Source organism: Zonotrichia leucophrys, chromosome 2 (assembly GCF_028769735.1).
Source record: "Zonotrichia leucophrys gambelii isolate GWCS_2022_RI chromosome 2, RI_Zleu_2.0, whole genome shotgun sequence".
Lineage (NCBI taxonomy): Eukaryota > Metazoa > Chordata > Aves > Passeriformes > Passerellidae > Zonotrichia > Zonotrichia leucophrys.
The window spans coordinates 20,366,762-20,379,105 of record NC_088171.1 but is presented as its reverse complement, the minus strand read 5'-3'; the positions used below and the strand labels follow the sequence as shown (position 1 = coordinate 20,379,105).

Genomic DNA, 12,344 nt, shown 5'->3' with positions numbered 1-12,344 from the left:
TAAAGAATGTATTCTTGTTGATGTAATTTTAGCCTGTTCTTGTGCACCTCCTTTGTACAGCAGTGAGAAGCAGAATTAGATGTTATTGTACAGTGTTGTCCCCCGTGCAAGCAGATACATTTATGACTGTCTCAGAATGACAAAATGATTTATAATCTCCAATATATACAACAATCCACCTGCCAGGAGCAATGCCTGGTGTTGGCAGGCTCTGGTAAAAGCCAACCATTTCAGCTGATAAAATGACTGAACCAGTGCTGAAAAGGGGCAGCAGAAAAAGAAAGAAAATAACTTTTAAACTTTTTTTATCTTATTTGTGCCAAGCGTGTATTTTAATATTGACAAAACACTTCCATGGCATAAGCTTTTAAAATAACTATTTAATTTCACCTGGACATTGCAGATTCATTCACATGAAAACCATTCAGAGGGTAAACTGCAGTGAAAAGCAGACACATGAGCTGACTCAAATAAATATCTATTATTTCTTACTTAGCTATAAATCAGATAATAATGTAGTTACTGTTATTTAGTATTATTGATTAAAAGCAATAAGACCAAACATTAAAAAACAAAGCAAACAGAAAAAAACAAACACCCCCAAAAAACCTCAAAAGAAACAAACAACAAAAAATTAACTAACAAAACAAAATCAATAATAATAACAATAACCTAACAAAAAAACCCAACCAAACAGAAAGTTTTAAAAAACCCAAAACACCCCAAAAATCCCAACCCATAATCTAGCAAAAATCAGGTAATAAAAGGATGGTCTCTGTGCTAAACTTCAGCCACTGTAAATATATTCAGATCTTTTATCACATTTTCTACTTATAGGGAACCCTATCTGTTCTAGCACAGCATTTTAATTTAAGCAAAAAACTTTTTTCTGTGAAATGAAAAGGTCTCTTCTATAATTTATTGCATTATTTCCTTATCTTGCTTAAATGTGAAATCAGTGCTGATTTTGAAAGAAACATAATTTTGCTACCAGCTGTCAACACAGCTGCACAGCCAGACTTTCTGTCAGGTCATTCCTTAATCTCCATTCAGCCCTCTAAAAGTTGCAGCTAAGGTCTATATTTGAGACACAGACACGTAGAACGTGTTTCCTAGAAGTTTTGTTTCTCTACCTCTTTATCTTCTTGCCCTCTTTCTTTCTATATTCTTCCCTTACTTGAAGTGTTCTTCAAGAGCAAATCAAAGGTCAGCTCCAAATGTATGTTCCACAAAGAGCAAAAGGGAAGGAGGGAAAGAATAGAAGAGAAACATTAGAGGGTCAAAGAAAGAAAAGCATGGAAGATTGGACAAGAAGAAAAAAAGGAGGAAGAAAAAACTGGAAACAAGATGGATAGACAGGCTGGCATGAAGGACTGCTTCTTTTCTGTCTGCTAATTTAAGCTAAGGTGTATCTCTGGAGTGAACTTTTTCACTTTTCATGTGCTGCTGCACTGATACAGACACCTTGGGCAGCTCCTCTTCATATGGCAATGGTAATGTGCAATGTTTCAGTCTCCAAGGTTCCTTAGAGCAAGAGAAGGTGCAGATTAGTCCCTTTTCTCATTGGCGATGTGCTCCACATGCTAAGCACATCGCTTGCAGTGCTTGCACCCAACTTCCCTCAGCAGACAAGGTGCCAGCCCCGTGCCCACAGTGTGCCACAATTTGATTCTAATTCACAACACGACTAAGCCTGGTTCATCCAGGCTTAAAATGATAAGACTATTTTGTGGACAAAGTGATTCTGAGGGTCACTTTTTGCAAAGCACAGCTCTGGAAGCAGTGGGCTGAAACTCAGGACTCAGCTGTGGTTTGGGCTCTTACCTCCAGCCATTAGTGATCAGTGCTTCTACTACACTGTTTCAGGTTGCTTTTTTCTCTGTTGTGTGGATGCCCCATATCAGCATCAGTCAGAATTAAACCACACGATTGCTGGTGGTTTGAACTTTAAGTAGGTTGAAATACTGGTTTTGTCCTAGAGAAAATTTAATTTCAAAAAGCACTTTTTTTTCTATTTTAAGAAATCTTAAAACTTTTATTTTGTTTATTATCTAGCTAAGTGAATAGTCATTTGCCTGCTGAATTTAGCACCAATTTATTTCTTCAGTGCCAGGAGTAGCTTCACAATTTTTCCCATGGGAGCTTTTAACTCAGTGATATAGTAATGAAAAATCTGTTATCAGAAAGCTATTATTTGAGAAGGTGAGAAAAGCTAGCATGAAAAGGAGTGTAATTGTTTAAATGGTGGATTTCAGGTCTGACCATCTGCTCTGAACATGTACTTCTGCTTCTTTGGTGTGGCTGAATAAATCTGTGCCATAAACCACAGTGCATGTCACATACCAACCTTCAGTGAATTCTGCTGGGGCCTATTTCATCAAACACTAAAGGCACAAAAGCAAATGACACAGCAAATAATTTCCATATAAGCCTGCATTTACTTATGATAGGATTAAACACCCTGAAAAAAACTCTGTCATGCAAGATTATCAGGAGCTGGTCTGAAACAGAAAGAATTTATGGAAACAATAAAGTAATTTGTTTCTCAGATTGGTGTAATTCTCATCAGAATAACTTCAAAATTTTACTTTGTTCTGAAGTGTTTACATTAAGAGCCAGAAAGAAATCAGGCAGATCAGGCAAGTTTCAAGTTCTGACAGAATTTGTTTAATATTTAGATTCAAATTCTCCATTAAATATAAGCCTTTTCATGTATTAACTAATTTCAGTAAAGAATGTTTGCTTTGAAATTTTCCAGCCTCTCTGTTCAAAATGACAGGCATTAGAGGAAGAATTTATCCTTCCCCATGTAATAAAGGGTTTGCCTGCACCTAACAGGAAGTCATCCACAAGCTGTCCACGATAAAAATCTCACCTTCATGCTCTCATTCTAAAACCAGAAGTTGCTTATTTTCTGTTTCAACATTTCACAGTAAACATTAAGATTTTGTTCCTCTTGCCTGGCTGTGAAAAAGCTAGGCAAGAGGAACAAAACCCATTTAGTCAGAATTATAAAATGTACCCATTTAGTCAGAATTATTCATTGTGACACAGTTACAGACACAGGTAAAGGACCCAGTGAGAACTGGTCTCTTTATTTCACCTAGTCTAAGTTTGTCCAAACTGTCTCTAGGTCCCTTCCTTTTCAGGTGCTTAATACTTGAAGAATTAAGTGCCACTCTAAACCTTTAAACTGGTTACCATAGTTTCATTGTGTATCTCTATGAAAAACGATTAGATACAGTGACCTCCTCCTTCCTTACAACAATTCTACTATTCAACTCAGGCTGTAATTAAAACCTCTCATTGTGGCTATAAGAGCAATGAGTAATCAGTGTGTCATGCTAGGAACCTGAGAGAGCTCCCAGCAAACACTGAAGAAAAGATACATATAAAAGATAATGATGCCAAGATATGAATTTTCTTCCAAATTGCCATCAGTTATCACACTGGACTCTGTAATCTCTAAAGAGTTTCATTCTCTGATTAAAGGAGCTCTCTCTACTACAGATCATTAAGTTCTTGGCTTTTAAGACTTGCTGTGGGACAAGGACTCCCTCAGGTCAGCTAACAACTGTGTGACAAATAGATCCCTTATTATTAGTTTAAGATGTATTTCCTTTCAGTTTGATTGAATGTTCTAGAAGATAGACAGCAACACATGATTTTTCTTCCATTTACCATATATCATTTTGTTTACCTTCAGCATATCTGCTCCCACTCATCTTCTGTGTAAATTAAATCTGATCTTTTCAGACTCTGCCATATGACTTTAATCACTGTAATCTCGAAAGTCTTCTATCTTACTCATTATGCATACTGCAGATTTTATGATACAAAGTGAGCCATTACTTTCCTTGAAAATCTATGAGGATGCATAGATCTTTTCACAGAGTACTTGCAGTTCTTTTAGAATCTGTTTATACCTTATATTGCTCTCCTTCATGTTGATTCATTTATATTTGCCACTTATGAATTTTAACAGTGTTCAGAATAGAAGCCATATCTATATCCTCAAATTCCAGACCTCTGTTAGCATACAGATCCACGCCACTTAATTCTGTTCAGAAGTTTAGTCAGCTTTCTTTTATGGCCATTTGTGGGGAGCTCCTGTTCCTCACTTGTTACTTGATGTGCTAGTGGGAGTTTACAGCATTTGAGGATCTTTCATGTGTGTGTGCAAAAGGATAACTACTTTGCTGCAGTAGAGTTTGCTTCTTCCTTCATAATGGAATGAAGAGTTGCTGTTTTCATCCAGAATCTAATGAAGCTTCATTTGCACTATATTAGTTGCAAAGCCTAGTGAACAGAGAAACTTCTACACTGCTATAGCAGAAAGATGTAAATTCTGTTCCCACAAGAAGCTAGAGTTGTGGTTTGGGTGGGTTTTTCCCCCTGTATCATCCAACACCACTCCTGGAGCAGCCTGCACTGCTACACAGCAGCTGTCCAGCATGCAGGCATACATGGCACAGCTCCCAGACAATGTGAGTTTATAATATATTACATGTTCCCCATGTAATGTATTATAAACATGGCCAATCTGAGCTCACACAGAAGGTACTGTCTTGGAGTACTCACTGCATTGGAGCAGATTCATAAGAACATTCTCTAAAGGACATTGCAAAGTGTACAGTCATGTTCAGGGGAATATATAGCTACAATCATCCACACATTACTTCCCTAATCTACATACTATTAATACCAACACTGAATAGTTGGCTGAATAACTTTTGGTCATTCTGAACATGCACAAGGCATAACAGATTAGATTTTCTGTATAACCATTTTTTCAGATAAATATAGGGAAAGAAGGTGTGCTTTGGTATTCTGAAATGAAGCAGTGTATTAGCCAGACATGTTCTTGTAAATTAAAAATGCCCTGACTGAACATGGAAAACAACAGACACCTTGTCTGGTTTTTATTTTTCATTCTGAGTGAGATGAGCCCCAGCTGCAGGCACAGGATGGAGCAACCCAGGCAATGCTAAGTTCTTTCCTCTGCATTACCAGTATGTATATGGGGAATAATGAGGGGAAATCCTGGAAGCAAATCTTAAGGGTTAACATTCTGCCTTCCAGGGTGACTTTTCTATAAGAACTCACTAATAGGAGAAGACGTTTTGTCAGGCAGGATAGATTAGGATGTGCACTGGGATGGAAGTATTCAAGTGCTATTTCATCTGTCTTTCTCTGTTGCTCCTCCTGTTTCAACTAGGAGGAGTTTCCTGTCTAAAAGGATTGCAATAGCTATATCTGTATTTCAGATAAGCTTAAGACTTGTATAAAATGTGGTGCTGCTAATTAGTCAAGATGTCATTAGTCCACGGAAATTAATCGTACATAAATAATGTGGAATTTTGGCTTCATGGCTCAAGAGATAAATTCAGTCTTTTCAGAATTGTCTGTCTTTAAAATAAAATAGCAGAAGAGGATTATTAAGGAAGCTCTTCAAAATTCCCATTACCCTGCTAATGAAGATTTAACACATAGTCCAGAAGACATGGTTGATCTGTAATCCTTAAGGTCCTTACACCACAATAGCATTGGCGTATCCCTAGCTGTTCTCATCAGAGAGAAGAGTAATTGTGACTTTGAAGAAGCAACTTATCAGCCTCCCAGAAGTACAGTCCATGCTCAGCAGTGGATGGGTAGCTAAGAGTGTTCTCCTTCATTATCTGGACTTAAGGGAGTCATCTCTTGGGTGCATGCAAAGGCTGCTCTGACCTGGTGCTGTTGACCAAAGTTCACTTCAGGACTGATTGTCCCAAGGGTTGCACAGTACTAAGGTGAAGTTCGACTTGGTTTCCTATAAAGATGTCTGCTATTATTACTGTTATTCACTGATACAGTTTTTCAGTAACAGTCAAAAGAAGTCTGAGGGCTGAGACTATTATTTTGTGATTGCAAAAGCACAGGATTGTGTATTCTGTACCCCCAGTACAAACACCTAGGGAAACCTCATCCATCTCCTCAAAATCACTGCAAACTTATACCATGATTGTCCTTGCCACCTTTTTTCCCCAATATTTTTATTTTATTCCTCAATGAAAAGAGGAACTCCTCCAGTTTTTTATCAACTGCCTAGCACTTCATGCTTTGGACAGAGTGTGAGGCCTACAGGAAATGTCACTAGATGAGATCTTTTCAACACCCACACAACAACACAGCTGCAAAGGACTGCACAGGCAGGAGGCCATGGAGAGTCAGAATCAGAGAATGGGGTACATGTATCTCATTTCTTAAGGATTATAAGTTCTGTGTTTTGTCATGTAAGTTTTTCATAGCTTCTAACCAACTAGTCTGATTGGTTGTTTTTTTGTCTGCAATAGTTTCTGGATTTTGTTAAATATAAAATAATATATAGGGGTATAGCATTTTTAAACCTGTAAAAGATTTTCATTCTGCATTTCTTAGCAAAACTTCCAGCTGTCCTAAAGAAGACCATGCCTTAAAAATTTGTTTTGTTTGAAAGTGCATCTCAGGTTTCTAATACAGAGAAATCACTGGAGTAGTTTGATTAAAACTATTTATATTTTATTTTCTTTCATGGTCTAGAACTGTTCTCTTCTTCTCTGATCTAAGTTATTGGCAGATATTGGTGACAGAAATCTCATTCTATCCTTTCCTCTCAAGTTACAGAGTGAGTTCTCCATCAGCTATCACTGTAGTCAGCTGGAGTTTCTAGAGATGACAGATATAGAAGGAACAAAATCTTGCAAGACATTTATGAAACGAGATTGTTTTGAATATTTAAGAGAAGTTTCCCTCTATTCTGGGAACAGAAAAGCTTGGCTTCATTAAAAGCCAGAGGCAATGTTTGTATCAGCTGAGAGCTATTAATGAGCAATTTTCCCAAGTTTTTCTTGGCGACTCACTGAAAGTTGCAGGCATCTAAACTAGCTGTAACTCTTACTTTCCCTTGTCTTTTTTTTTTTTTTTTACTTGGAAAGATGGAATTTTGTTAGTGATGAAAAAAAAATCTGATAAATGGTTGAATGAATTTCCAAATTATAAATTTATAAATGAGATTTTTCTGACAGTCAAATGTTTTACCTCACTGGCAGAGATGATGGCTAAGATTCCCTATCACCGTTAAAAAATAACAAATAAATTAATGTGTGAACATACATGTGGGAGCACTTAACCAATTTATTTACTCTTTTTGTTGTTGTTGTTTAGCACTCCTTTTCCATCCTGGCCTTTAAGGATTAGCTATGATGTTTTTACTATCCTCATCTTTTTTTGCCTTCACTCTTCCCTCTCCCTATAAAATAGTCCCCATGCTTCATGCTTTATAACAATTTTCCCATCAATTTGCTTTTTGAATTTTTCCTTATAAATTACCAAGTTCCAGAGATACTATCTTTGCTCTACCTTTATCCATTTTTACACTTTTCTTTATTCCCCAGCCAATGTCAGTGATACTTGCAGTAACAACCTAGATGGACACAGTGGAAAATCATTTCACTGGCTAAAATTACACCTTGATAGTCTGACATCAGATTCCTAAGTGGTATGTGTCATGTAGCATTCAGAGATTTGAAGAGGAATGAATGGCCAAGCCAAGGGAGTTAATAGTTGATCACAAAACCTGTGTTTATAGGAAGATAAACTAAAAGATGCTTAACTTTTTTACCCACAATTCAAACATAGCATGAATACGTGGAAATACTCCATCAATGAATGGAAGCACAGCATATGAAGGAATATTTAGATATTTCTGTATAGTAGAACTTTCCTACAGTCCTACCAGTACCACACCAGCTCTATGAACTGCCTCTTTGCAGCTCTGAGGTGAGTTATGGCCTGGTGCCTCCAAACCAGCAAATGGCACCTCTCCTTGCCACTCTGAGCAGTGCTTGGGCACAGCTGCAAATCTGTGTTCTTATTCTTTCTTTTACAGCCAAGTAAGTCCTGCAGTGACAAGAAAGAGGCCAATTTTGGTTAAAAGCATATCTAGTTCAACAGAATATCTGGCAAACAGGGAGAAAGGAAATTATACAATTGAGAGCAATCAGAAAATTCTTTTGATGGGTGATTACCAGCAGATTGCAATGTTTCTACATGGATCCATAGAGCTTGGTGTCAGCCCAGCTGCAATTTGACATTTTTATAAGATCATCAGTCTGCATAAAAGAGCAGCTCATGAATAACACGATTTTTTGTAGTATGCTGAAGAAGGAGGATTGAAGAGACCAGGTATTTTCAGTCACTGAATACAATGGGGCTCCAGCTCAGCCAGAGCTGTCAGCTGAAATACCATTTTTTCTTTAGACTTAGCATGTAAGAATATACCACTGACTCTAATTTCTAAAGCTAGGATTCATTAGTTTAGCAATTAGTAACCTTGAATAAGGTAACCCTTTAACCACAGAAAATCCATCTGTGTTGTAAATGGGTTAAATAAAATCTCCCTCTGCCCACTATATTTGAGTAGAGCTGGTACTTCCCTTCTGGCATAGTCTCTGCCCAGAATTTTTTAACCATAGACTGAATTGCAATAAATTGTGCATCAGTCTCTTTTGGTCTTTGGTGAAGTCACCTTCCTGTCATGTCTGAAACTGGGATATCAATCTGGTTTCTGACATGCCTTGATCCTTTAAGGATTCTAGTTATCATTGCACCTACAGATTCTTGCTGCTCCTGTCACCTCACCCTTCCTCTTCCTACATCCAGCACTCCTAAGTCATTTTCTGGGAAAATGAAGCACTCCTGTCCCTCTGAAATGCCTTCCTGTCCCTCTGAAATGCCTCAGTGTGCCGCTGCTAGGGTAAGGCATGTGGGCAGTACCTTGTGCTAAACTATGGCAAATAGCATGAAGTCCTCTCTCACATGTTCAAATTACAGAAGCTTAATAAAAAGATTTAATTGTGTATATGTAAGGTTTCATGCTATATATTTAAGGAGAGGCAACTAAAATTTCAAAATTACATTTTAAAAAGTGGTGACTATGGAAAAAAAAGTGATGTTAGAGTTAGCAAGCATCTCAATGTGCATTCCAGCCCACATTAATAGTTTATGAAACTGTAAAGAAAGAATAATAGGTGAAAGGAATTTTCCATGCATTTGACATTAGTAGGACTGAAAGTGGACTACTACCATCACTTCTTCCTGATACACATTTCTAAAAAATGTTTAAAATTTATGAAGCTCATAAATCAACAGCCATGCATATAATTGGAAAGCTGGTAGAAGTCATTCCATCAATACACTCAGGATGGGGTTCAAACACAATGTGGGGTGCCTGAAATTAGGATGTCAGAGTGTGGCCATCCCCCTAACAACCCTTTATGCTGCAGCTATTTTGAAATTCCCCAAACTGCATATTTCTCAGCAAAGGCAGCTGACCCTCACCTAGGTGTGCAGGGTCCCTTCATTCTCATGGAGACAGAAGGCCACAATAAAAGCAAGTAGACAAAAGCTTAATTGAGGCAAATTAAAGTGACAAATGATATAGGCCTTTTTATTGAATTTGATTAACCATTAAGCAGCAAGTGTAAATCAAAACAGCAAATCTTGTGTCAGATATTTTATATTTTGGTCACTTCAAATCAAGAAACAGAAACATTGGAATAATTTTACATGGCTGCATTCAAATGAAGCTTTGGTTTTGATAAGGCATTTGTTGGAGAGGTACCATTTTTACAAAAAAAAATAGAAAAACAAGAGAAAAAATTAGATGACAGGAGAAAAAGATTTTTCTCATATTCTAATTGTGTATCTTTCTCCATATTAGGGTCCCAGTGTCTCAACTTAGATATGTATTTAACCCTCACATGGGGGATACATGGAAACTAGTCACATTTCTTTTGCTGTGAGAGAACAATATCATGGCATTATGGAAAAGGAAGCCAATTCTAATCTTTGAACTTAATTTTATTTTTTTCTCTCTTAGTTTTCTTTGTGTATTTCTCACTTAGATTCCATTATATTAACTTTGATGCTGCTCTTTGTGATTCCTGGATAAGCTTTAGTCACTGGAAAAAGTGCTGAAAACTTTGGCCTTTCCTGCGTGCTCATCACTGTTTATGATCCTTTCTCCTCCTTTCTTCAAAATTCTTGTTTTATTACAGATGTGGAAAAGGATGGAAAGGAAATCGTTGCCACATAAGTGCTAAGCCTCTTCAGCCTCCAACTTCAAGTCCCCTCCAAAATGGTAGGTCTGTAAAGAGAAAGTAATGTCTTTCAATTCATCCTTTGAGTCTTTCATTTTAGTTATTTCTGTCTTTGATTGCTCTGATTTTGCAGATATTTGGATTGGATTTGGTATCGGTTTCTTACTGATTAAAATTACAGCTGCTGCCTTGTATTTTCTTTCGAAGAAGAAAGCACCAGAAATGTAAGTAAAACTTTTATTTTGCATATAGCAGATACAAATGTGGTACAGAGCAATGGCCAGCTGCCCAGGCTCATTGGTTTCAGTTTTGAATCTCCCCACAGTCTGTCTTCATATGAAACACTAAGCAGAGAACATAACTTTGCAGTAAAAGCTGACCTTAGTGGGCCCCAGTCTGGAAACAATGAGCAATGGTTTGATTGCCTAGAATGTTTTGATTGTGGCATTGTATGAGTATTCTTAAATTATAAAATTCAGAGGTTTTTAGGATATGCCTTCAACTAACAATTCATTATTTCACAGATATATTTACAAGCCCTTCCTGTCATCCCTCTGATAATCTCTGCTTTTTTCTCTCCTTCAATAATCTCTGCTTTTTCTCTCCTCCTTGTTTATTTTACTCAAACCTCTGTATTGCTTCTCTGCCTATCTCTCAACTTATTCTGCTAGATCCTTCTCTGTCAGCAAGTACCCAGCATTGTCCCTTCCTCCCTTTCAGCAATTCCTGTTGCACATTTCCTTGTCCATTTTTGTGCTGTTAGATTTTCCTCACCCTTCATTTTCTTCTCCAGAATTCATCTTCAAAGCTGTCTCTTTTCCTTTAAACTTGTTCTCTGCTATAGACTTCCCTCTCTTTGGGGATGTTGTTATCTCCCAAAGTATCTACTAAACTGTGCAGACTGCTGTCCTGACATTATTGCTGCTGACACGTCTCCTATCTGCATGCTCCCCTGACAGGTAGAGCTGTCTGTGGACACAGAACAAAATGTTGAAGCAGAAACCTTTATTGGTTGTGCTTCTGTTAATTGAGTGCATAGCTTCACCTGATTTCCTTACATCTTCCTCTTCTTGAAAGCAGGAATAACATTTCCTTATCTGATTTCACAGGGCTTTAAGATTTAATTCATTCACATTAATACAACCTGCCAAGGCACACATATGGAAAAGCACTTCAGAAGTGCAAGATTACTTCTATTGTAAGAGCTGCTGCATTTTTATTTTTGTCATTTCAATATTTATCTTTGAAAAAAGAGTTTAATTTCTCAAAACATGTTTGATAGTGTTTTAGTTCAAAAAATATTCTTGTTTCCTCCACTACTTCTTCTGTGCTCTCATTCAACACTCCCTCTATGTTTTTCTTTCATAAATGTCTACTCAAAGGTTACTGCACTGCCATTCACATCTCTTTTACCCATCAGTCTATATTTAAGGAATAATTTTTTCTTTTCTTATAATTACTTATTCTACCAAAAAAATTAGTCTTTTTTCTACCCTGTTGCAATATGATGCTAAGCAATATGGTCCTATTAGGTATAAAACAGGGATGAATGAGCATCTTCTTAGTATGGCTCTAAGAATATCCCACAGCCCTGATATGTAGAGAACCAGAGCTGTGAAAGAGAGGATTAGACAAGCTTACAAAACAAAGCTTATTCTGGTCTTGATTGTTTTCATGAAAGCTTCCAGAAAGGTAAGTTATGATGATGGAAATTTTTCTGACTACCAATTTTATCTATTATAAACTGAGATTGTCAAATAATTTTGCCCACATTAATAATTATTAAAAAAATATTTTTTATTTTCCTTGTTTTCAGTCACAGTCTACTTAACATGTAAGTCAAAATGCTTTTTTAGGCATCTTCCTAAGGAAAAATTTAGCTAATAAATGGCAATTTGTTTAAAATTGTGAAAACAATGAAATCTGAAATTTTGAATTCGAGAAGATAAGTTCATCCAGGTTCTTCCTCTTCAACTACCTAGTGCCTACCATGATTTGGTATACAAAAATCACAGCTGGAAACATAGAAGTAACTTAAGGCAAGTTATTCCTGAACTGCTTAATCAGTAATCAGAAGTGACAAGTCAAAATGCAGCCAATGTTAATGTACTGAAGTTTGGATCTTTAGGATAAGGCTTTATAATAAGAAGTGACTTGTGTTTGTATAAGTCTGTAAAATGTACAATGTGACAGCACCACACAGAGGCATGAGATTTTACTCCTGAT

General features: G+C 36.9%; 1 protein-coding gene across 1 annotated transcript in view; it reads left to right on the top strand.

Annotated features, from left to right (window-relative positions):
* Nucleotides 1–12,344, top strand: part of MALRD1 (MAM and LDL receptor class A domain containing 1) — a 232,953-nt gene that overhangs the window by 211,597 nt on the left and 9,012 nt on the right. Inside the window, exons 36-37 of the mRNA XM_064703173.1 lie at nt 10,077–10,159; nt 10,252–10,342. Coding sequence (XP_064559243.1) covers nt 10,077–10,159; nt 10,252–10,342 — 174 coding nt within the window. The remainder of the gene's footprint in view (nt 1–10,076; nt 10,160–10,251; nt 10,343–12,344) is intronic.